Source organism: Borostomias antarcticus (genome assembly GCF_949987555.1).
Source record: "Borostomias antarcticus genome assembly, chromosome: 3".
Classification (NCBI taxonomy): Eukaryota; Metazoa; Chordata; class Actinopteri; order Stomiiformes; family Stomiidae; genus Borostomias; species Borostomias antarcticus.
Window position 1 is genome coordinate 392,605 of NC_140236.1, and position 25,000 is coordinate 417,604.

Consider the following 25,000-nt stretch of genomic DNA (forward strand, 5'->3'; position numbering starts at 1 on the left):
CCAACACGCCTCCTGACTGAACACGATGCACCAACACGCCTCCTGACTGAACACCATGCACCAACACGCCTCCTGACTGAACACCATGCACCAACACGCCTCCTGACTGAACACGATGCACCAACACGCCTCCTGACTGAACACCATGCACCAACACGCCCCCTGACTGAACACCATGCACCAACACGCCTCCTGACTGAACACCATGCACCAACACGCCTCCTGACTGAACACCATGCACCAACACGCCTCCTGACTGAACATGATGCACCAACACGCCTCCTGACTGAACATGATGCTCAGAAACCAGCGAGCCTCTCATTAACACCTCTCTCTCCATCTGCAGTCCCAGAATCATCCATCATGATGATCAAGATCAAGGAGCCAGGTTGGTCTTATATTTTCTGTGGATAAAAACATTATACACGGTTCTGTCCTGTTAGCACATCCATTGTTGAAGTAATTGTCAGTCAATGGCTATTTTTCACTCCATAGCCGATCTTAAAGGCCATGGGTGTTGAGCATTGGGCCCAGCTATGGGACTGATGCAACTCATCAGGTGATTCTTTAACGCACTCTGCTAATGTGTCTCTATATCAAAATACATGATCAGTAAATCCTAACTGAACCTCCATGGGTGGTCGCCCAGAGACCCAGTTCACTTGTTTAAATGTGACCCAGGAAGGCGTGCGTGCCGTGTGGATCTATCTGGGTAATGGTCACACTACATATGGCCTCCATGGGGTTACATAATCAATCCAGTTCGCCATATATATTTTAATGTCTCTTGCTGAAGTCTCAAAGGGTTAGAAGGTTAGAAGGTCAAGCTCTCTCTCCATTACCAGGATGTTGTATTATTTTCATCCATTCTTCAATCGTTGGCATCTCTGGCTTCAACCATTTTCTAGTGAGACTTTTCTTACCAGCCACCAACAGTATTTCAGATAGATCCTAGGTCCAGGTCAGAGATCAGTAGAGGTCAGAGGTCAGTAGATCCTATCCTTGTCTGTCCCCCCAGAGCCCCAGTTCTACCGCCTGGAGGGGGTGTGGCTGACGGAGGCGGGCATGTCTCTCCTGCGCAGCATCTCCATGTCTCCGCTGCACAAGCGCCGCCAGCGACGCAGCCGCCCGGGAGCGCTCTGTGGGGAGGGAGGAGCCGACGCCATGGAGATGAAGGACGCCGACGCCGATGGCGAGGAGGGCAAAGGTCGTGGGGGATCCTACATGCTTATTATACATCCATTTGGACTGATATTATATTTTGCATGTTTGATGTTGTGCATCGAGAAATCAGCTTTGACCTGGGTGTGTTTCTGAGGGGTCATAGGTCAGGCAGCGCTCTCATACTGACTTGGGTGTGTTTCTGAGGGGTCGTAGGTCGAGCAGCGCTCTCATACTGACTTGGGTGTGTTTCTGAGGGGTCATAGGTCAGGCAGCGCTCTCATACTGACTTGGGTGTGTTTCTGAGGGGTCATGGGTCAGGCAGCGCTCTCATACTGACTTGGGTGTGTTTCTGAGGGGTCATAGGTCGAGCAGCGCTCTCATACTGACTTGGGTGTGTTTCTGAGGGGTCGTGGGTCGTAGGTCGAGCAGCGCTCTCATACTGACCTGGGTGTGTTTGTGAGGGGTCGTAGGTCGAGCAGCGCTCTCATACTGACCTGGGTGTGTTTCTGAGGGGTCGTAGGTCAGGCAGCGCTCTCATACTGACCGGGGTGTGTTTCTGGGGGGTCATAGGTCAGGCAGCGCTCTCATACTGACCTGGGTGTGTTTCTGAGGGGTCGTAGGTCGGGCAGCGCTCTCATACTGACTTGGGTGTGTTTGTGAGGGGTCGTAGGTCGTACTCATACTGACCCCTGTGTTCCCCTCCCAGCCTGTGGAGAGTCCATGGAGGTGGAGCCCAAGCTGGAACCCCCCAGCAGCCCAGACAGGGAGGGGGCAGGAGGGGAGAGGGAGCCGGGCCTGGAGGGCGGGGCAGACTGCGACGGGCTGAAAGGCGGGGCGGAGGAGACGGACGACGGGAAGAAGAGGAAGAGGAAACCCTACCGACCAGGTGAGGGGGAGCGGGTTCTGTCATCACACCCCCCCGTGCCGCCACGCCCGGCCGGGGCTGTGGAGCGGGAACATCCAGCCGCTGAGGTCGTGACCTGGTTCTATCCTGGTTCTATCCTGGTTCTATCCGCTGATGTGGTGACCTGGTTCTATCCTGGTTCTATCTGCTGATGTGGTGAACCTGGTTCTATCCTGGTTCTATCCGCTGATGTGGTGAACCTGGTTCTATCCTGGTTCTATCCTGGTTCTATCCTGGTTCTATCTGCTGATGTGGCGAACCTGGTTCTATCCTGGTTCTATCCTGGTTCTATCCTGGTTCTATCTGCTGATGTGGCGAACCTGGTTCTATCCTGGTTCTATCCGCTGATGTGTATCCTGGTTCTATCCTGGTTCTATCTGCTGATGTGGTGACCTGGTTCTATCCTGGTTCTATCCGCTGATGTGCTGAACCTGGTTCTATCCTGGTTCTATCCGCTGATGTGGTGAACCTGGTTCTCTCCTGGTTCTATCCTGGTTCTCTCCGCAGGTATCGGGGGTTTCATGGTGCGTCAGAGGAAGTGCCACACCAGGATGAAGAAGGGTCTGTTCGCCCAGCTGTCTGGCGAGGCGGCGGCGGACGGGGAGAGAGTCCTGGAGGAAGGCAAGTCGACGCAACACGCAGGTTCAAACGCTCTTCTTCTTCTTCTTCTTACTGACTCGTTCTCCAACCGACTGCTTTGATCAACACATCCATCCTAACGTTACTTCATTACCTTTATTCAACACATCCATCCTAACGTTACTTCATTACCTTTATTCACCAGATCCATCCTAACGTTACTTCATTACCTTTATTCACCAGATCCATCCTAACGTTACTTCATTACCTTTATTCACCAGATCCATCCTAACGTTACTTCATTACCTTTATTCAACAGACTGTCAGTCTAGATGGGGATAGTTGAGTGTTGAGTCTAAGTGGTTGTTTTGTTGGCAGGGCCTCACCCCGACACGGACAGCGCTCTGGAGCCCCGCCCCGCTGAGGGGGAGGAGCAAGCCAAGAAGCGGCGCGGCCGGAAGAAGAGCAAGCTGGAGGACATGTTCCCTGGATACCTGCAGGTGCGCTCGCTCACCTGGATCTCAGCACATCAAACTTTATTAGTACAGCGCATTTCACAGAGAACAAGGGAGGAGGGCATACGACCCACCCCTACATATTCCAGAGGGAAGCAAAAAAAACTGTTTCACCCGGGGGCCAGATAAGTGAGCTGTATAAATTCTTCCCTGATCTCTCAACAAGACGATCAAGCAAGTTCCTGGAACATGTTTGTCTCCTGGCTGGAGATCACAGAGCATCACAGAGCAGCTAGTTAGCAGTGAGCGTCCTCACCAGTCTCTAGAAGTCTTGCAGTGAGCATCCTCACCGGTCTCTAGAAGTCTTGCAGTGAGCATCCTCACCAGTCTCTAGAAGTCTTGCAGTGAGCGTCCTCTTCAGTCTGTAGAAGTCTTGCAGTGAGCGTCCTCTTCAGTCTATAGAAGTCTTGCAGTGAGCGTCCTCTTCAGTCTGTAGAAGTCTTGCAGTGAGCGTCCTCTTCAGTCTGTAGAAGTCTTGCAGTGAGCGTCCTCTTCAGTCTGTAGAAGTCTTGCAGTGAGCGTCCTCTTCAGTCTATAGACGTCTTGCAGTGAGCGTCCTCTTCAGTCTGTAGACGTCTTGCAGTGAGCGTCCTCTTCAGTCTGTAGACGTCTTGCAGTGAGCGTCCTCTTCAGTCTGTAGACGTCTTGCAGTGAGCGTCCTCTTCAGTCTGTAGAAGTCTTGTATAAACCTGCTGTGTGTTCCTGCCTGCAGGAGGCCTTCTTTGGGAAGACCCTGATGGACCAGAGCAAGAAGGCGGCGCTGGTTCCCCCGGGCCAGAGGCACGGCCCCGCACCCCCCCGACCCCCTCCCACCGCCCAGCCAGGGGCCCGACCCCCGGCCCCCGACGGTGAGACCACACACACACACACACACCACCTACACATACATACACCACACACACACCACATGCATCATACATACACACACACACCACATACATCACATGCATCACACACACACACACACACACACCACATACACCACACACACACACCACATACATCACACACACACACACCACCTATACACACACACGCACACCACATACACCACATACATCACGCACACACACACCACATACATCACACACACACACACACACACCACATACACCACACACACACACCACATACATCACACACACACACACCACATGCATCTCACACACACACACACACACACACACACATCACACACACACACACATTACATACACACACACACATCACATAGTGTTCAGACACACACACACACATCACATACCGTCTGTGCGTGCGTACTCTCAACCTCAGGGCCAGCTTCAGGGTCAGCCTCAGCCTCAGCGAGAGGCCGCAGGTCGGTGGATCTCTTCTAACCCACCATGTGATCCACCTCTGATCCACCTCTGGTTCTCTGCTAGAATGAGCCTGTTCATTCATGGAGGTTGTGTCTTGTCTGGTTGCAGGCGTCTCTGCAGGAGCCTCATCTTCATCTTCATCAGTCAAAGAGCAGAGCTCTGACCCACAAGCCTCTGAGGCAGTGAAGTCTGAAGGTAAGAGTTCAGAGTTCAGAGTTCAGTCATAGTTGTTGAGAGCCGTCTTTCAGTGAAGTGGATGTTTGAGGTCCATGGTCCTAATGCCCTCCTGTTCCCCAGGTCTTCCACAGGGGGTGGAGAGCCAGGACTCGGAGCAGTTCTTCCGGAAGGTTCTGGGCGTGTCCGAGAGCTCGTCTCTGGGCGGGTCCCTCCAGGGCAGCATGAGGCCCATCCTGGAGGGCAGCAAGGGGGAGCTCAGCCACAGCAGTCTGCCTCAGAGACCGCTCCTCTCAGGTAAAGAGCAGTCTGCCTCAGAGAGACCGCTCCTCTCAGAGAGACCGCTCCTCTCAGGTACAGTCTGCCTCAGAGAGACCGCTCCTCTCAGGTAAAGAGCAGTCTGCCTCAGAGAGACCGCTCCTCTCAGGTAAAGAGCAGTCTGCCTCAGAGACCGCTCCTCTCAGGTACAGAGCAGTCTGCCTCAGAGACCGCTCCTCTCAGGTAAAGAGCAGTCTGCCTCAGAGAGACCGCTCCTCTCAGGTAAAGAGCAGTCTGCCTTAGAGACCGCTCCTCTCAGGTAAAGAGCAGTCTGCCTTAGAGACCGCTCCTCTCAGGTAAAGAGCAGTCTGCCTTAGAGACCGCTCCTCTCAGGTAAAGAGCAGTCTGCCTTAGAGACCGCTCCTCTCAGGTACAGAGCAGTCTGCCTCAGAGACCGCTCCTCTCAGGTAAAGAGCAGTCTGCCTCAGAGAGACCGCTCCTCTCAGGTAAAGAGCAGTCTGCCTTAGAGACCGCTCCTCTCAGGTAAAGAGCAGTCTGCCTTAGAGACCGCTCCTCTCAGGTAAAGAGCAGTCTGCCTTAGAGACCGCTCCTCTCAGGTAAAGAGCAGTCTGCCTCAGAGACCGCTCCTCTCAGGTAAAGAGCAGTCTGCCTCAGAGACCGCTCCTCTCAGGTAGTCTTCCTCAGAGAGACCGCTCCTCTCAGAGAGACCGCTCCTCTCAGAGAGACCGCTCCGCTCCTCTCAGGTAAAAGGGAATGGCAGTTGATGTCTGAAGGGCTTGTGCCTAAACGCCATGACTGAGGTGGAAATAAATGTTCACGGGAGCACAGCTAGTGTGTAGAGTCTATTTTTGTCCAAGAATGACAGTTGGAACGGCTGCGTTGATCGATCAATCAATCAAAGCTTTATTTATAGAGAGCATTTCATACAGAGGCAACGCAATGCGCTTTACAGAGAACGTGGGGGGGGGGGGTCCATTATAAGGTAGAGCTGCTGTGGTCTCATCCAGGGGAACTCATCCAGGGGAACTCATCCGTCTCTTTCAGGATCCTTGCCCTCGGCGGGAATGATGGACTCCTTCCCCGGTCTCTCCCAGTCTCCTTTCTTTGATATGCGGTAAGAACAGCTGTTCATTCATTCATTCATTCATTCATCATTCCCCCTTTCACACCTGTGTTCATTCTCTCATTAACACCTTTCACACCTGTGTTCATTCTCTCATTAACACCTTTCACACCTGTGTTCATTCTCTCATTAACACCTTTCACACCTGTGTTCATTCTCTCATTAACACCTTTCACACCTGTGTTCATTCTCTCATTAACACCTTTCACACCTGTGTTCATTCTCTCATTAACACCTTTCACACCTGTGTTCATTCTCTCATTAACACCTTTCACACCTGTGTTCATTCTCTCATTAACACCTTTCACACCTGTGTTCATTCTCTCATTAACACCTTTCACACCTGTGTTCATTCTCTCATTAACACCTTTCACACCTGTGTTCATTCTCTCATTAACACCTTTCACCCCTGTGTTCATTCTCTCATCAATGTCTTGTGATGTCATTGAATAACCGCTGAAGAACTGTTAGACATTTAAAATGGCGACTCATTAAGGCCTTGTGCTCTGGTGCCCTCAGGGACCGGGGGGGGCTGTTCAGTCCAGACGGGGGGGAGGAGAGTCCCTGGGCCACGCCCTCCACGCCAGCCACGCCCTCCACGCCGCCCACCCCCACGGAGACGGACGGGGACGGGCTGTCCTACAACCAGCGCAGCCTCCAGCGCTGGGAGAAGGACGAGGAGCTGGGAGAGCTGTCCACCATCTCGCCCGTCCTCTACGCCAACACCAACTTCCCCACGCTCAGGCAGGACTACCCCGGTGAGCAGCAGCGCAGGGACTACCCTAACCCCTAACCCCTAACCCCTAACCCTCACCCCTAACCCTAACCCTAACCCCTAACCCCTAACCCCTAACCCCTGACCCCTGACCCCTAACCCCTAACCCTCAGGCAGGACTACCCCGGTGAGCACAGGGGCTTCCCTAACCCTAACCCCTAACCCTAACCCCTAACCCCTAACCCCTAACCCCTAACCCCTAACCCCTAACCCCTAACCCCTAACCCTAACCCCTAACCCTAACCCTAACCCTCAGGCAGGACTACCCCGGTGAGCAGCAGCGCAGGGACTACCCTAACCCCTAACCCCTGACCCCTAACCCCTGACCCCTAACCCCTAACCCCTCACCCTAACCCCTCACCCTAACCCCTCACCCTAAGCCCTAACCCTAACCCCTAACCCTCAGGCAGGACTACCCCGGTGAGCAGCAGCACGGGGACTACCCTGACCCCTGACCCCTGACCCCTGACCCCTAACCCCTAACCCCTAACCCTCAGGCAGGACTACCCCGGTGAGCACAGGGGCTTCCCTAACCCTAACCCCTAACCCTAACCCTAACCCCTAACCCCTAACCCCTAACCCTAACCCTAACCCCTGACCCTAACCCCTAACCCTCAGGCAGGACTACCCCGGTGAGCACAGGGACTACCCTAACCCCTGACCCTAACCCCTAACCCCTCACCCCTAACCCTCACCCCTAACCCCTAACCCTCACCCCTAACCCTCACCCCTCACCCCTAACCCTAACCCTAACCCCTCACCCCTAACCCTAACCCCTCACCCCTAACCCTAACCCCTAACCCCTAACCCTAACCCCTAACCCTCAGGCAGGACTACCCCGGTGAGCAGCAGCGCAGGGGCTTCCCTAACCCCTAACCCCTAACCCTAACCCTAACCCTAACCCCTAACCCTCAGATATAGTCCTGAGTCTAAGAAGCTTGAATATAATATCCCTCCATATTAACTATGTTTTTGGTCTTGTGTAGTGGAATAGATGTAATGAAAGTCTCTGTGTCTCACGCTCATGTCAGACTGGTCCAGTCGGTGTAAACAGATCATGAAGATCTGGAGGAAGGTGTCTGCTGCTGACAAGGTTCCTTTCCTGGTAAGTCCTCACCTAAACTCAGAGAGGTCCTTGAGGAAGCAGGTATTCAACTCTAACCGTTGTGCTGTTGTGTCCCATCTCACCCCACCAGCAAAAGGCCAAAGATAACCGAGCGACGCAGCGAATCAACAAGGCCCAGAAGGTGAGGGCTGAAGGGGCTTGACTAGATGTGTCATGAATCCCAAAATCGATCTTTTATTTAATGAATGAATGAATAAATGAAGGAATGAATAGTTCATTAATTCATTCAATGATTCATTCATTCATTCATTTTTGGAAATCAGTATCGATACCCAGCCCTAGTATTGATGTGTTGCATAACTTGGCAGTCATTTAATTAAGTTTACAGTTAAAAAAACAGGTTTTAGTAACACTAACCGAATCGATATTGAATCGAATTGATAATCGATTCTGAACCTTGTGAATCGGAATCGAATCGATTGTTGAAATTGGAATCGATACCCAGCCCTAGCCGTGTGTCTCACCTCCTCTCACCTGTGCGTTCTGACCTCTGACCCACAGCAGGCAGAGAGCCAGGTGTGCCGGCCCATCAAGACGGAGCCCGGCGTGCGGGCGAAGGGAGACCGGCCCACCCTGCACCTCCAGATCCCCCCCCCCTCAGGTTCGGCCTCCACGCCCTCACAGCCCAGCTCTGCCGAGAGCCCCTTCCCCTTCCCGCCTGACTCGGGCTCCTCTTCCGCCTTCTTCCCGGACGGGCCCCTCAAGACCCCTGGCTCGGCGGACCCCCGGACAGATCCCTTTGCCAAGCTGCCTCCCCAGTCCCCTCACCCGCACCCCCACCCCGCCACGTCCTACTCCCCGGCCGGGGCCAGCCCCCTGCAGGCCTCCTCCTCAGGTTACCCCACCCCCGGGCCACAGGGTCCTCCTCAGGGACGGCCGGCCAGCCTCGGCCCCTTCGACATGCAAACAGGGACCCCCGGGACCCCCAGGCGGGCCCAGCAGGTGGACCCCTACTTCAGACCGCAGCAGGGTCACCTACCACAGGCCCAGCAAGGGCCCCAGGAGCCCCACGGCCCTCCAGAGAGCCCCCGGCCGCGGGGCGGCGGCCCCGGGGACTCGCCTCTGTTCTCCCCAGCCCACACCCCACACTATGGAGACCCCTTTCGTGGCCAGCAAGGCATGGGGAGGCCAGACTACGGTTTGGCCACGTCCCCGTCAGCGGCGGTCTCCTCCCCGGCGGGGATGGGGGGGTACAGGGCTGATATGAGCGCCCCCTCCCCCCGCTGCTCCTCGGCCGGCCTGGGCGCCGGGTCCCCTGCCGGGATGCTGGAGTCTGGGGACGGACTGTTCAAGGCGCCCATGACGCCACGGATGCACCAAGGGGAGGGGGGCCCTCTTCCGCCAGGAGCCTCGCCTAACCACCCCTCTGAGGGCTACAGGCAGTCCCCCTCCACCCCCTACGCTGACCCCTACGCCCAGCCCCCGCTCACCCCCCGGCCCCTGCCGGGCGACAGCTGCTCCCCCCTCCCTCAGAGGCACCCTGGGGCTCAACAGGAGTCCTGCCCCAGAGTGGCCTCCAGCCCCCAGTCGCAGGCCAGCTCTCAGTCCCCCCTCACTCCGGGAGCCCTCTCCAACGACGGCTTCGCTGTCCAGTCGCCGGCTACCCCTCGCTTCCAGTCCCCTGACCTCTACTCCCGCCCCCCCTCACGCCCGCAGTCCAGAGACCCCTTTGCCGCCATGCACAAACCCCCTCGCCCCACCTCTGCTGCCCCTGAGGGCACCCCCAGCTACAGAGGCTCACCTCACCCCAACCAGCCGCCTCAACCTCAGCTGCCCCTCACCTCCGGGGGAGACCCTCTCTCTGGGAAGCCCTCTGGTCCCCCTGCCTTCAACCGCAGCCCCGGCATGGGCAGCTATCAGATGAACCAGCCGCAGGGGCGCACGCCCTACGGGGAAGGCCAGATGGCCCAGGCCCAACCTCAGCCCCAGGCCCAGGCCGTGAGCGTGGACAACCTCCACTCCAGGGTGTCGGCTCCCACCGGGGCGCAGGACGCTGTGGCTGTCCGCCCGCCAGAGGCGCCTCACCCCCCGGAGATGCCGGACATGGCAGCACCAGCGCTGGATCCCGCCCTCGTGGGCCTCAGCCCCATTGAGCTGGAGAAGCACAGACAGGTATTTACATGCAATGTTGATGGACAGTTTCCCGGACATAGATTAAGCCTAAATGTTGTCTACGGAATCATGTCAATGGAGATTAGCCCCCAACTCGTATGTGTAGAGAGCCTAGATCTCTAGACTATCATGTCTAGAATGCTTAGAAAACGGATTATTTTCCCCTTACAGCGACAGAAACTGAGGGAGTTGCTGATCCGACAACAAATGCAACGAAACACAATAAGGCAAGAGAAAGAGGCCGCTGCTGCCAACAGTGCTGCCCCCAGTTGGCTTGGAGGAGACATGACCGCCTTTCAGCAAGACAAGGCCCACCGTGCGCCACCTCCATACCCACAGGTACGGTATACGATCTCATGCGTCATCAGGAAATTACCTTACACTGTAGGTGAGCTTCTTGTCTTTGAAATCGAGAGTTTAACATGTTTTTGAATGATTTTTCACGGTGCCCACCCACATCCATTGTATGACCAAAACGGTGGTAGAGCAATTATCACACTTTCTCAAAAGTGCTAGTTTTGTCAACGTTTTGATCTGAACCATTGTATATGATCATAAGTAACCTTAAAACGGGGCTAAACATGCATTTCCCCTTTACTACTCCTTTAAGTCCAGTGGAAGAGTGTTCCACAGCGTGGGAGCCACTGCTCCAAAGGCTCGGTCACCTTTAGTCTCAAGCTGGCCAGCGTGTGTGTGGCCAGCGTGTGTGTGTGGCCAGCGTGTGTGTGTGGTCCTCATTGTGCTGGTGTTGTTTCTGCAGGACCGTGCTGCTGGAGCCCTGGCGGCCAACGCTGCTGCCCACCGGCCCCCACCCCCAGGGACCCCTGCCATGATGGACCCCAACGCCATCAGGTACGCGCTCATACAACCTGACTAACATGTCTTGCACAAAGAAGGTGGTTGTATTTTTCCTGGATACATAGATAACAGATAGCACTATGTCTGTATATAAATGAGGTTTGAAATGGGAAATAAATACCCACGCCCTGAAATGTGCTCCCTTGTGGTTTTATCCTGGTGCTTATTTCCTATTTAGTGCTCTTCTCCTGTACCCTGCATCTTGCTGATGTGCTTGGGTGTGCCTACACCTGCCACATTTGTGTATAAATTAGGTTACCTTTGAATAATGCATTCTGTGTCCTTGTTTTAAAAATGTTTTATGTTTTCCTCCCTTCCAGACCACCAGGGCAGGCCCCCCCAGGCATGTACGCCCGCCCCCCCTTTCCCCCCCAGTGGCAGGGCCAGGCCACAGGGCCTCGGAGATTCCCTCAGCCAACAGGCATTGAGGGCGTGGGTCCCAGGCACCCCCTCAACGCCCCTCTCAACATCCAGGCGATGCAGGGGATGGCTAACCCTCGCACCATGATGCCTGGCCCTGGGGGAGCCGCCATGCAGCCCATGGGCCCCGGGCCCCCTCCGCAGTTCATTGAGTTACGGCACAACTCCCAGAGGCTACCTCTGGGGCCCCAGTTCCTCCAGAGAGGAGCGCAGCCCCGGCCGCGCCTCTACGTCTCCCAGCAGGACATGGCTGGCTCTTTCGTGCAGCAGCATGCCATGCCTCAAGGTGTAGACCTGCAAGCGGAGGGCGTCAGAGACTCCCGGTTGGGCCTGCAGCAGGGGGGCCTGTCGTTACTACTGCCCCAGCAGAGCACGAGCTCCTCACAGCAGGCCCAGCTCCAGTCCCACGGAACCAGTTCTAACTCCAACACTCCCAGCGCCCACCCTGGTCCACATCAACAGACCAGCACAGAGCACCAGGGCGCTCCGGTGGACCCCAGCGTTGACCTGCCAGAGCCTGACCTGGAGGATCCCTTTGTCCCCAAAGGATTAGGCGACGCTCCTGGGGAGGGTGGAGTGGAGGACGAGGACGACCTTGCTCTGGATCTCGACCCTGACAAGGGGGATGATGACCTGGGCAACCTGGATAACCTGGAGACCACTGACCCACACCTGGACGACTTGCTCAACAGTGACGAGTTTGACCTCCTGGCATACACCGACCCCGAACTCGATCAGGGAGACCCCAAGGACGTGTTCTCGGACCAGCTCCGCTTGGTCGAAGCGGAGGGTGAAGCGCCAGGCCCCTCGTCTTCCACAGGGGCTCCAGACATCAAGGTTGAAGTCAAACCAAAGTTGGAGAACACACTCGCTGCTGCACCGGCAACCACAGGCGCTTCCGCCATCCCCCAGAACCCCTCCTCCCAGCTGGCAGACCTCTCCAGGATCAAGCTGGAGGACCGAGGCCTGGGGCAGGCTGTGGTGAAGGACGAGATGGGAGAGGCCGTCTGCATGCTGCTGGGTAGGGCCACGCCATCAAACAAGCCTTCCACACAATCCGAGAGCCAGCCTGCGTCTTTGAGCTCTGTGCGGTTAGGAGGGCTTGCCTACCCCTTGGCCGGTCAAGCTGACCCGCTGGCCTTCCCCTCAGCAACCCCCCACCCAGACCTGGGAGAGGACCCACTGGGGCTGCCCGACATCGGGGGCCAGCACTCCCCTGCAGTAGACCTGGCTAAGGTGGAGAGCTCTCTGGAGGCCAGCGAGCTGCCGCTTCTGATCCAGGACCTGCTGGAGCACGAGAAGAAGGAGCTCCAGAAGCAGCAGCAGCAGCAGCAGCAGCTCAGCTCTCTGCACCAGGCCCACATGCATGGCATGTCCCCCCAGCAGCAGCCCAACCCCCAGGGGCCCGGGCAGATCATGCTGCCCCAGCACCACCGCCCCCCACCGCAGGGCATCATGGGACAGCCAGGCATGGGGCCCCGCCCACCACACCTCCTGCAACAGCAGCAGCAGCAGCAGCAAAGACTAATGGGAGCTGGTATGGTACCACCACCACACATGGCCATGGCCCAACAACAAGCCATGATGAGGATGGGACAACCAGGAGGTCTTCATCCAGGTCTCAATCCACAGCAGCAGCAACAAATGGTCAAACAGTCACCTTTGGCCAACAACTTCTTTCCTGATAAAGGTGAGTGTTATGACCTCTTAGAGAAGTTTAAATGCATCAGTCTGTTGTAATGCTTTGGTCTTTGTTTTTGTTTTTTTACCTCCACGACAGCGCAGGTAGTTCACATTTGCCCATTTAGGCTAACACTATGCATTTAGGCTCTCTGAGCCCCATTTCTAGTTTCTTTATATTTTTGTGACCTGGTGACATTTGCTTTGTCACAGATCTCGATAAGTTTGTGACAGACGACATCATGGATCCCATAGCCAAGGCCAAGATGGTGGCACTAAAGGGAATCAAGAGGGTGTTGGCGCAGGAGCCGATGGGCGTCGCCCCTGGTATCAACAGGTACTTCTTTCTTTTGTTTAATGCTTTGAAATGCTTGTTGTATGTCCTTAATGTACCAATTACATGTGTCCTTATTCGTTGGAATAATGTACCCTATTACCTGACGTCTGTGGCTTTCTATGCTTTCTCACAGACAACAAGTCTCTCTGCTAGCTCAGAGACTGGCCTCAGCTCCAGGAACAGGAGACCCACAGGGTCAACTTGCATCTGGGCCATCTAAGGTAGCTTCTCCACAAAAGCCCAAATATAACCACCTAAGGTAGCTTCTCCACAAAAGGCCCAAATACAACCAGCAGCTGTTGGCTCAGAAACACTGATGAATTGTCTTTGTGGTACTACTCCTTTTAGGTGGTTCATCTATCATGGACTTGCACATTTTTCATTATGATCTTGTGGTTTTAGGAGGGTGAAAGCAGTGACCCAACACAATCAAGACCGAATCCTCCTCAGTTTGTGCAAGGGATTATCAGTACGTTCTTCCTGTTTATTACTTCCCCACACATGAGTGTCCGGTCAATCTTGAACCAAGAGATGATCAATGGTCTGTCTGTCTCTAACTATTAGTCCTCTTCCTGGGCTCCTATCAGATGATGCAGAGCAGCACCAGTATGAGGAATGGCTCCTTCACACCCAGCAGCTTCTCCAGATGCAGCTCAAGTTCCTGGAGGAGCAGATCGGATCTCACCGCAAGTCCCGCAAAGCACTCTGCGCCAAACAACGTACCGCCAAGAAGTCCGGCCGGGAGTTTGCCGAGGCTGACGCAGAGAAGCTCAAAGTGGTGACGGAGGAGCAGAGTAAGATCCAGAAACAGCTGGACCAGGTCAGTACACGCCTCAAAAGCCTCACGTTCCCATCCCCCAACCTTTGTTCTCCTTCTCCAGTCATGTAGATGACCCCTCACCTGACTATTCTTTTGTTGTTGCGTTTCAGGTGCGCAAACAGCAGAAGGAACACACCAATCTGATAGCTGAGTACAGAAGCAAGCAGCAGCAGCACCAGCAGGGCTCTGGCCTCCTGGCCCCACCGGGCCCCTCCACCCAGGGGCCCCACATGCTGGCCAAGATGCCTGGACAGATGCTGATGGGCCAGCAGGGAGCTCCTATGATGGGCCAGCCATCGGGGATGATGCCCCAAGGAGGTCTGCCCATCAGAATGCCCCAGGGGCAGCCTTTCATGCCCGGAGCCCAACCTCAGCACCCTGGAGCACTGGCAGCCCGGCCCCCCGGCCCTCCTGGGCCCCCGGCAGGGTTCTTCCCACAGGGGCCTGGAGTCCAAGGAGCTGACCCTAGACTTCTGCAGGAGAGGCAGCTCCAGCACAGGATGCAGATGGTCCAGAAGCTACAACAACAACAACAACAGCAGCAGCAGGTGATGATGGGTCAGCAGCCCATGCCTCATCCGGCCCAGCAGCCAGGGATGATAGCCCAGCCACAGCCAGGGATGATAGCCCAGCCACAGCCAGGGATGATAGCCCAGCCACAGCCAGGGATGATAGCCCAGCCACAGCCAGGGATGATAGCCCAGCCACAGCCAGGCGTTCTGGCTAATCCCCTGATGGCTCAACAGCAGACAAACCTTCAGCAGGGAATGCTGGGCAGCCAGGCCAATCAGCCGGGCCTGATGCAGGTTCCCCAGGGCATGGTGGGAGGCCAGGCTGTGGCCCAGGCACCACAGAGCCACATGGGAGGACAGCCCATGGGCCAGTCTCAGGGTATGATGCCGGCTCAGCCAGGGATGATGGTCAACCCTCAGCAGCAGCAGCAGAGGCCTCAGGTGATGCTCGGCCAGCAGGTGGCAGTAGGACCTCAGCAGCAACTTGGACTCCGAGGACCTCAGGCCCAGCTGGCCCAGGCCCAGCTCACCCCTCAGCAGCAGAGCATCCTGGCCCAGCGCATGCTGCTCTCACAGCAGCAACAGAAGCTACAGCAGCAGCAGATGGCACAACACAGACTACCAACGCAGGGAATAATCAACCAACCCAACCCGTCTCAGGAGCAGGGAGGACTCTCTCAGCCCTCCACTCCTCAGATGGGCTCCTCTCCCTCCGCAGGAAGCTCCCGGGTCACGCCTCAGCCCGCCGAGGGCCTGCAGGGGTTCCCTCAGGATCCCCAGAACTCGGGCCCCAAAGAGGGAGGCATCCTCAGCCCCAGAACGCCACCACAGCAGGGCGGGCCTTCCACCCCCGGCCAGGTGGCCCAACCAGGGCCTGCTGGAGAGACCCAGGCAGACATGGGCCAGCAACAGACCCAGATGTTCATGGCCCAGCAACAGGCTCAGCAGCAGCAACAGATGCCTCAAAGTGCTGGACAGCAACCAGGTTATTTGGTAAACCAGCAAGCTGGCATGCATCCTCAAATACAGCAACAAGCGCAGCAGCAGCAGCTCCAGCTCTCTCTCCAGAGGCAGAGCTCCCTCGGCGCTGACAAGTCCGGTTTAGTCACGGTGAAGGAGGAAGGACAACACATGTGTTTTATGGCCCAGCAGCAGCAGCAGCAGCAACAGCAAGTGGGTCAGAATGTGATGCAGCAGTCCCAGGATCCCAGTGTACAACAGCATGACGGCATGGGCCAGATGCAGAACGTTATGGGTCAGAACCACCCTGGTCAGCCTCAGCCTGGTATGGTAGTGGGTCACCCAAGTCCGCAGCAGCAGGCGCTGATGCAGAAGCAGGCCATGATGACCCAGATGGGCCTGCTGAGACCTCCACAGAGGCCCGGAGGTCCACCCGGACAGATCCGCACCCCCATCAACATCCAGGCCATCATCGCCCAGAACCCCCAGCTCCGCAACCTCCCGCCCAACCAGCAGATCCAGCACATCCAGGCCATGATAGCCCAGCGGCAGCTCCAGCAGGGCCAGATGCTGAGGATGTCCATGGGCCAGCCGGGCCAGATGAGGCCCCAGGCACCGGGGCAGGTGCAGCAGGTCGGGCAGAGGATACCCGGGATGGAGGGCCAGCAGCAGATGCACTACGGGGCAATGGGCAAACCAGGGACAGTGGGATCGCCTCAGCAACCAGGAATGATGGTGGGCCAACCGCCAGGAGTTCCTCAGATGCAGCCGGGGATGATGGTACCTGGACAAGCGCCAGCGCACCCGGGCCAGCCCGGAGCCGCTCCCCAGTACGCCCTCAGCGTCCAGCAGCAGCAGCAGCAGATGATGCGGGGCCAGGCACCCATGGCACGCTCCCCGATAGGCCAGGTCCGCGGGCCGCCCCAAGGCCGCCTCATCAGACCCATGTCGCCCCGCCAGCCCGTGGCCAACTCTCCTGGAGATCCACAACGCCACGCTATGACGCAGGCCATGGGGATGTGTCCGCCAACCCCCAACCAACACCAACAGCAGCCCCACCTTGCTGCAGCGTCAGGTCGCTTACCGGGATCGCCTTCCCACGCCGGCTCCCCAGGGGGTCCCTCTGTCCAGAGACTGGAGTCGGGGATGAGTCCAGCTACTCCCGGCACGCCTCACTCCACCCACGTCCCATCGCCATCTATGACTGACGGGGGAGCGGGGAGAGGAAGTCCTTACAGCCAGGTCAGGGCTTCCCCTCTACGATCGCCTGGAGCCAAGAGTCCCATGGACTATCCAGGCCTCAAGACTGAGTCGCAGACATCAGGAAGTGAAAACGCACAAAGTCATGTTTCACCAAACGGACCCTCACCTCACCAAGGTGGACAGCAGCAGCAGCCACAGCAGGGTTTAGAGAGCCACGGTCTTCCTCCACATCCTGGCTCAAGGGAAGGGGACTTGTGTAGAATCACCCTGCAGAACATCAAGCAGGAGCCCAGGGAGGTTCAGTGTGACAGTGAAGGGGGAGGAGAAGCCCATACTGGAGCCATCAAGAGGGAGGCCACTGGTGAGGCCGGGTTTGCCCCTGGAAACATGGCAGGAGACCCCGGAGTTCACGGTCCCCGGTCTGAGACGGGTCAGCAGCTCCTACAGAAGCTCCTGAGAACCAAGAACCTGCAGCTGGCAGCCCAGAGGCCCTCAGACGGCATCCACAACGAGATCAACGGACACATCAACAGCAAACTCGCCATGCTGGAGCAGAAACTGCAAGGGACTCCTCGCAATATGGAGGTGAGTCAATCTCAATGTTTCCCAGTGCCTCAAGTCAAGGCCATATTTGCCCTTCTTCAAGGAAATATTGATGCAGTTCCTCAATGACCTTCCTTTCTTCCATCGCAGGACCTGCAGTCCATCACCAAGCGGGCACCGGTGGCGAAGGCCAAACGCACCGCCAAGGCTGGAGAACGAGGACCCAACTCCCGCAAGAAGACTAAGAAGGAGGAAGTTGGAAAGAGCACAGAAGCTCTGATGAAACAGCTGAAGCAGGTAAATGAAGGACCCACCGAAGGGCTTGTTGATGACTGTTCACTCTAGTGGATGATGGGAAATGGTACACGGACTGTACTCGTATAGCGCTTATATCCAAAGCACTCTACAATGAAGGCCTCTCATTCACCCATTCACACACACACACACACACACACACACCAATGGCGGCAGCTACCTAGGTGCTAGCCTGCTCACTGGGATCAATTTGGGGTTCAGTGTCTTGCCCGAGGTCACTTCGACATGTCATCAGGAGGAGCCGGGATTCGAACTGCCGACCCTACGATCATTGGACATCTCGCTCTGATGTTTTCAGCAGCTTTCTCCAGGCTTGTTTTGTTGTGGACAGGGTTATAATTTTGGTAATTTCTCCTTCCTCCCCAGGGACTGTCCCTGCTGCCTCTCATGGAGCCCTCCATTACTGCCAGCTTGGACCTGTTTGCCCCCTTTGGCAGTAGTCCAGCCAATGGCAAGGCCCCGCTCAAGGGCTCATTTGGAAATGCAATGTTGGACAACATCCCAGACTACTACTCTCAGCTGCTCACCAAGGTGCCCTCCAACAACACGGTTTCACTACAGATCCCAGCATGCTTCAGCTGGGTCTCTTAACCATGTAAATGCAGGTCCGTGGCTAACCACTTCCCCTTGTGTCCTCACAGAGTAACCTGAGCAACCCTCCGACGCCCCCCTCCTCCCTGCCCCCCACCCCCCCTCCCTCAGTACAGCACAAGATGCTCAACGGGTTGACGGCCGTAGAGGAGGAGGGCCAGAAAGAGGCCCAATCCACGGAGGACACTCTGGGTACGAGCGCTCTGTCTATTATGATGCATTCGTTTATAACTGGGAGGTGGCAAATTGCGACTTGCTACTAGGAATGATTAAATAAAACGCCGCATGAACTCGCACTTCCTCGTCGCAAATTCGGATATGTTTCTCAGCCCCCAGTTGCCGGCTGACGTCAATATCATATATCATCATCATATCATTCGCTATAGCTTGAATGCACACGGGTCGGAGGTGGGTATTTTGCCACTTGCGACTTGCCACCTCCGACCACAAATGAACGCACCATTAGAGATGGAACCATGTGAACACATAATCACGATTATAGTGACCAAAATTATCACGGTTATCAGTATTATTGCAATATTGTAAAATGTGCTGAGTTTTTTCTAAAATTACCAATACACACGCTGAAATAATTTCGCCAAGTTTTATATTGAAAACCACAAATAAAATTAGCAGCACTGTGCACTTTGTTTTGCATTAACATTGAAATAATGCATCTTTGAGACTGTTGCTAGCTTTGGTTGATGCTGGACAGTATTTACAGTGAGTTTTTCAAAAGCGGGGCATCAAGCACGGTTTTAATGATAGAATTATCACGTTTATCATTATACCGGTTATAATTACATCCCTACTTTCTATTACCTGGTAACTAAGTATGAATGCCTGAGCTGAACACTGTAACGGTTCTGTATGATATGCCCACAGATTCTGTGACTGAGGAGGGGAAGAGTGTGGATATCCTGGCAGCGCTCCCCACCCCGCCCCACAACCAGAACGAGGACATCAGGTTACACATGGAGATCATTTTATTCCTCTGGGGCTTCATTTCATGTAGACTGACCAGATGTGTTTCATGTAGACCGACCAGATGTTTCATGTAGACTGACCAGATGTGTTTCATGTAGACTGACCAGATGTTTCATGTAGACTGACCAGATGTTTCTTGTAGACTGACCAGATGTGTTTCATGTAGACTGACCAGATGTTTCATGTAGACTGACCAGATGTGTTTAATGTAGACCGACCAGATGTTTAATGTAGACTGACCAGATGTGTTTCTGTCCAGGATGGAGAGCGATGATGACAGCGACGCCCCAGACAGCATCATCCCGGCCTCCTCGCCCGAGAGTGACCTGGGGGAGGAGACGCCGCGGTTCCCCCGGCTGCGAGAGCCCAAGGAGGAGGAGGACGAGAGGGCCTGCTCCCCCATCATCCCCCTCATCCCTCAGACCGCCATCCCAGGTCAGAAAACACAGCCATCCAAAAAACACGTCAGGAATCAAAACCGGATGTTGGTTTATTATATTAAAATGTATTTAAATTGTATTGATATTTTAAGGTCGTCTCTCATCTTTCTCCATGTCCAGCGTTCCCAGAGAACAAGCCCTTTGAGGCAGTAGACAGCAAGGTGGGGTCCACGACCAGCCCCTGGGACAAAGCCAAGAGCAACGAGGTGTCCGTCACCTTCACCATGTCCTCTGCTGCAGCCAAGGTACGGTGACAGCGCCCTCACTACCAATCCTGCACCACAGCTGATTTAGTTCACCCAATACAACAACCCCCCGACCCCCACAGGGTCAAGCTCTGGAGCTTTATCATTCTCGTGGTCAAACTGCTCTGCCTTCTTACAGTTGACCAGTACGGTGAGCGGCTGATCTGTGACCAGGGCCGCGTGATAAACTCATCTTTGACCTGTTCTGAATAATTTAAGCCTAGAGACGAGCAGCCGTATGTGCCCTTTTCATTTAGTCTTACTGTTTTGTAATCTGAGTCGTCTGAAGAGGGTTAAACACGTACTGTAGCTCTACATGGAAGACATGCTGTACTTGCAAGTGATGTATATCATTCACACACAATATTACAGATGGCCTGTATATCAGTTACTGATCAAGCTCTCCCCAAAAAATCTAAATGTACATATATGGTTATTAATCTATAGGCCCATATATGGTTATTCATCTATAGGCCCATATATGGTTATTCATCTATAGGCCCATATATGGTTATTCATCTATAGGCCCATATATGGTTATTCATCTATAGGCCCATATATGGTTATTCATCTATAGGCCCATATATGGTTATTCATCTATAGGCCCATATATGGTTATTCATCTATAGGCCCATATATGGTTATTCGTCTATAGGCCCATATATGGTTATTCGTCTATAGGCCCATATATGGTCATTCGTCTATAGGCCTCAATTGTTGTCTTGTTGTTCCCAGAATCTGAACCATGTGATGGTGGCCATGGCCCAGCTCCTCCACATGCGCATGCCTGGGTCCTACGAGGTGACCTTCCCCCCCAGCCCGGGCAGGCCAGGGGCTGCTGGCCCAGGGAAAGCCCCGGAACAACCAGGTAACGCTCAGCCACATGGAGCCACTCTGTGTGCAACTCCCCACGCCTTAACAGCCTGAGGTCTGTTTGCCATGTGCTGAAGGCCCTGATAAAGCGTGAGTTTAACGGGGAGGTGTGGTTTCAGACGCCCTGTGTGTGAAGTCTGGTCCCGCGGACGCCAGCTCCGCCAACCAGGACGAGTGGCTGAGGCAGTTTGACGTGTCTCTACCAGGGTGCACCCTGAAGAAGCAGGTGGACATCCTCTCTCTCATCAAACAGGTCTGTTCTATCCTCTCTCTCTCTCTCTCTCTCTCTCTCTCTCTCTCTCTCTCATCAAACAGGTCTGTTCTATCCTCTCTCTCTCTCTCTCTCTCTCTCTCTCTCTCTCTCTCATCAAACAGGTCTGTTCTATCCTCTCTCTCTCTCTCTCTCTCTCTCTCTCTCATCAAACAGGTCTGTTCTATCCTCTCTCTCTCTCTCTCTCTCTCTCTCTCTCTCTCTCATCAAACAGGTCTGTTCTACCCTCTCTCTCTCTCTCTCTCTCTCTCTCTCTCTCATCAAACAGGTCTGTTCTATCCTCTCTCTCTCTCATCAAACAGGTCTGTTCTACCCTCTCTCTCTCTCTCTCTCTCTCTCTCTCAAACAGGTCTGTTCTATCCTCTCTCTCTCTCTCTCTCAAACAGGTCTGTTCTATCCTCTCTCTCTCTCTCTCTCTCTCTCTCTCATCAAACAGGTCTGTTCTACCCTCTCTCTCTCTCTCTCTCTCTCTCTCTCTCTCAAACAGGTCTGTTCTATCCTCTCTCTCTCTCTCTCTCAAACAGGTCTGTTCTATCCTCTCTCTCTCTCTCATCAAACAGGTCTGTTCTATCCTCTCTCTCTCTCTCATCAAACAGGTCTGTTCTATCCTCTCTCTCTCATCAAACAGGTCTGTTCTATCCTCTCTCTCTCTCTCATCAAACAGGTCTGTTCTATCCTCTCTCTCTCTCTCTCTCTCTCATCAAACAGGTTTGTTCTATCGCTGCTCTGCTCTTCTCATAATGGATTAGGACCGTTTCTCTGACATCGTTTTTTTTTGTCATGAAACATTTCAATGGAAATTCTTTGTTGAAATGTTTTCTTGGTTATGGAGTAGGTGGAGTCTGTCCAGAAAACTATCCCGTTACGTCTTAAATCCAGCTTTAGGCCTGATGTTTTTATCAAATCCCAGTCAGATATAAAGGCGTAATAAAGGCTTAATAGAGGCTTAATAAGCCCCCTCCTTGTCGTTTCTCTCAGGAGTTCCCAGAGGAGGAGGACAAGCCGGCTCAGCACTGTTACACCACCAACGTGTCGGACCTGGACGTGCGCCACCTGCCCGTTATCACCCTGGAGGCCTCGCCGCCCCCATCGCCCTCCCCGCCCCCCCTGGAGGCACCAGCTCCCCCTAGCGAGGCCGCGCCCTCCACCCAGCCCGCCTCCCCCTCACCCCCCAGCCCTGCCAGCGTTCAGATCAAGACGGAGCCCGAGCAGGAGCCCATCGCCCCCCCCGCTCCGGCTCCCGATACGGACGGAGCTCCTGGCGGTCCGGCTCCAGAGCCTCCCTCGGACCCGGCCGGTCAGCCAGCAGAACCAGCACCAGAGGCCCCTCTCCCGCCGGACTCCCCCGGCACCGAGCTCACCCTGAAGGTCAAGCAGCGCAGCAGGCACCTGTCCCTGGAGGAGGACGAGGTGCAGCCCAAGCAGAAGAAGTGGAAGGGCCTTCGCTGGAAGCGCCTCCAGATCGTCATCACCATCCGCAAGGGCAGCTCGCGCAAGGAGAGCAGCCGCGAGGTTTGGGAGCTGATGGAGCGCCTGCGCATCACCCTGCGTCCCGACAAGCTGCCGCGCGACCGCCGCAAGTGCTGCTTTTGCCACGAGGAGGGCGACGGCGTCACGGACGGCCCCGCCCGCCTGCTCAACATCGACGTGGACCTGTGGGTGCACCTCAACTGCGCCCTGTGGTCCACCGAGGTGTACGAGACGCAGGGCGGCGCCCTCATCAACGTGGAGGTGGCGCTGAGGCGAGGCCTGCGCTCGCGCTGCGCCTACTGCCAGAAGACGGGCGCCACCAACAGCTGCAACCGCCTGCGCTGTCCCAACGTCTACCACTTCGCCTGCGCGGGCCGCGCCCGCTGCATGTTCTTCAAGGACAAGACCATGCTGTGCACCCAGCACAAGCTCAAGGGCCCCAGCGACGAGGAGCTCAGCACCTTCGCCGTGTACCGCCGCGTCTACATCGAGCGCGACGAGGTCAAGCAGATCGCCAGCATCCTGCAGCGCGGCGACCGCATACACATGTTCCGCGTGGGCGGGCTCATCTTCCACGCCGTGGGCCAGCTGCTGCCCTCGCAGATGAGCAACTTCCACTCGGCCAGCGCCATCTTCCCCGTGGGCTACGAGGCCACGCGGATCTACTGGAGCACGCGCGTCCCCAACCGCCGCTGCCGCTACCGCTGCCGCATCAGCGAGAACGAGGGCTGGCCGCTGTTCGAGGTGCGCGTGCTGGAGCACGGCCAGGAGGACCTGCACTACCGAGACTCCAGCCCCGAAGGTGAGGCCCCCCGCTGGGAAAGAGAACAGGCTAGCCAGCTAGGATAGGAGAGAGAACAGGCTAGCCAGCTAGGATAGAGAGAACAGGCTAGCCAGCTAGGATAGAGAGAAGAGAGAACAGGCTAGCCAGCTAGCATAGAGAGAACAGGCTAGCCAGCTAGGATAGAGAGAACAGGCTAGCCAGCTAGGATAGGAGAGAGAACAGGCTAGCCAGCTAGGATAGAGATAACAGGCTAGCAAGCTAGGATTGAGAGAACAGGCTAGCCAGCTAGGATAGGAGAGAGAACAGGCTAGCCAGCTAGGATAGAGAGAACAGGCTAGCCAGCTAGGATAGAGAGAACAGGCTAGCCAGCTAGGATAGAGAGAACAGGCTAGCCAGCTAGGATAGGAGAGAGAACAGGCTAGCCAGCTAGGATAGAGAGAACAGGCTAGCCAGCTAGGATAGAGAGAACAGGCTAGCAAGCTAGGATTGAGAGAACAGGCTAGCCAGCTAGGATAGAGAGAACAGGCTAACCAGCTAGGATAGGAGAGAGAACAGGCTAGCCAGCTAGGATAGAGAGAGAACAGGCTAGCCAGCTATGATAGAGAGAACAGGCTAGCCAGCTAAGATAGAGAGAACAGGCTAGCCAGCTAGGATAGAGAGAACAGGCTAGCCAGCTAGGATAGAGAGAACAGGCTAGCCAGCTAGGATAGAGAGAACAGGCTAGCCAGCTAGGATAGAGAGAACAGGCTAGCCAGCTAGGATAGAGAGAGAACAGGCTAGCCAGCTAGGATAGAGGGAACAGGCTAGCCAGCTAGGATAGAGAGAACAGGCTAGCCAGCTAGGATAGAGAGAACAGGCTAGCCAGCTAGGATAGAGAGAGAGAACAGGCTAGCCAGCTAGGATAGAGAGAACAGGCTAGCCAGCTAGGATAGAGAGAGAACAGGCTAGCCAGCTAGGATAGAGAGAGAGAACAGGCTAGCCAGCTGGGATAGAGAGAGAACAGGCTAGCCAGCTAGGCTAGAGAGAACAGGCTAGCCAGCTAGGATAGAGAGAGAACAGGCTAGCCAGCTAGGATAGAGAGAACAGGCTAGCCAGCTAGGCTAGAGAGAACAGGCTAGCCAGCTAGGATAGAGAGAGAACAGGCTAGCCAGCTAGGATAGAGAGAGAACAGGCTAGCCAGCTAGGATAGAGAGAACAGGCTAGCCAGCTGGGATAGAGAGAGAACAGGCTAGCCAGCTAGGATAGAGAGAACAGGCTAGCCAGCTGGGATAGAGAGAGAACAGGCTAGCCAGCTAGGATAGAGAGAGAACAGGCTAGCCAGCTAGGATAGAGAGAGAGAACAGGCTAGCCAGCTGGGATAGAGAGAGAACAGGCTAGCCAGCTAGGATAGAGAGAGAACAGGCTAGCCAGCTAGGCTAGAGAGAACAGGCTAGCCAGCTAGGATAGAGAGAGAACAGGCTAGCCAGCTAGGATAGAGAGAACAGGCTAGCCAGCTAGGCTAGAGAGAACAGGCTAGCCAGCTAGGAAAGAGAGAGAACAGGCTAGCCAGCTAGGATAGAGAGAACAGGCTAGCCAGCTAGGATAGAGACAACAGGCTAGCCAG

General features: G+C 55.3%; 1 protein-coding gene across 1 annotated transcript in view; it reads left to right on the top strand.

The window, feature by feature from the left end:
• Window positions 1-25,000, top strand: part of kmt2d (lysine (K)-specific methyltransferase 2D) — a 51,237-nt gene that overhangs the window by 19,479 nt on the left and 6,758 nt on the right. Inside the window, exons 19-48 of the mRNA XM_084461880.1 lie at window positions 347-388; window positions 1,019-1,207; window positions 1,871-2,050; window positions 2,576-2,689; window positions 3,026-3,147; window positions 3,875-4,010; window positions 4,608-4,686; window positions 4,765-4,970; window positions 5,997-6,066; window positions 6,595-6,833; window positions 7,882-7,955; window positions 8,047-8,097; window positions 8,478-10,088; window positions 10,260-10,427; window positions 10,849-10,940; window positions 11,267-13,056; window positions 13,260-13,383; window positions 13,517-13,604; window positions 13,786-13,852; window positions 13,971-14,203; window positions 14,314-17,463; window positions 17,572-17,718; window positions 18,103-18,267; window positions 18,378-18,519; window positions 19,213-19,294; window positions 19,574-19,749; window positions 19,875-19,999; window positions 20,735-20,867; window positions 20,992-21,125; window positions 22,122-23,415. Of these exons, the coding sequence (XP_084318006.1) occupies window positions 347-388; window positions 1,019-1,207; window positions 1,871-2,050; window positions 2,576-2,689; window positions 3,026-3,147; window positions 3,875-4,010; window positions 4,608-4,686; window positions 4,765-4,970; window positions 5,997-6,066; window positions 6,595-6,833; window positions 7,882-7,955; window positions 8,047-8,097; window positions 8,478-10,088; window positions 10,260-10,427; window positions 10,849-10,940; window positions 11,267-13,056; window positions 13,260-13,383; window positions 13,517-13,604; window positions 13,786-13,852; window positions 13,971-14,203; window positions 14,314-17,463; window positions 17,572-17,718; window positions 18,103-18,267; window positions 18,378-18,519; window positions 19,213-19,294; window positions 19,574-19,749; window positions 19,875-19,999; window positions 20,735-20,867; window positions 20,992-21,125; window positions 22,122-23,415 (11,223 nt within the window). The remainder of the gene's footprint in view (window positions 1-346; window positions 389-1,018; window positions 1,208-1,870; window positions 2,051-2,575; window positions 2,690-3,025; window positions 3,148-3,874; window positions 4,011-4,607; window positions 4,687-4,764; window positions 4,971-5,996; window positions 6,067-6,594; window positions 6,834-7,881; window positions 7,956-8,046; window positions 8,098-8,477; window positions 10,089-10,259; window positions 10,428-10,848; window positions 10,941-11,266; window positions 13,057-13,259; window positions 13,384-13,516; window positions 13,605-13,785; window positions 13,853-13,970; window positions 14,204-14,313; window positions 17,464-17,571; window positions 17,719-18,102; window positions 18,268-18,377; window positions 18,520-19,212; window positions 19,295-19,573; window positions 19,750-19,874; window positions 20,000-20,734; window positions 20,868-20,991; window positions 21,126-22,121; window positions 23,416-25,000) is intronic.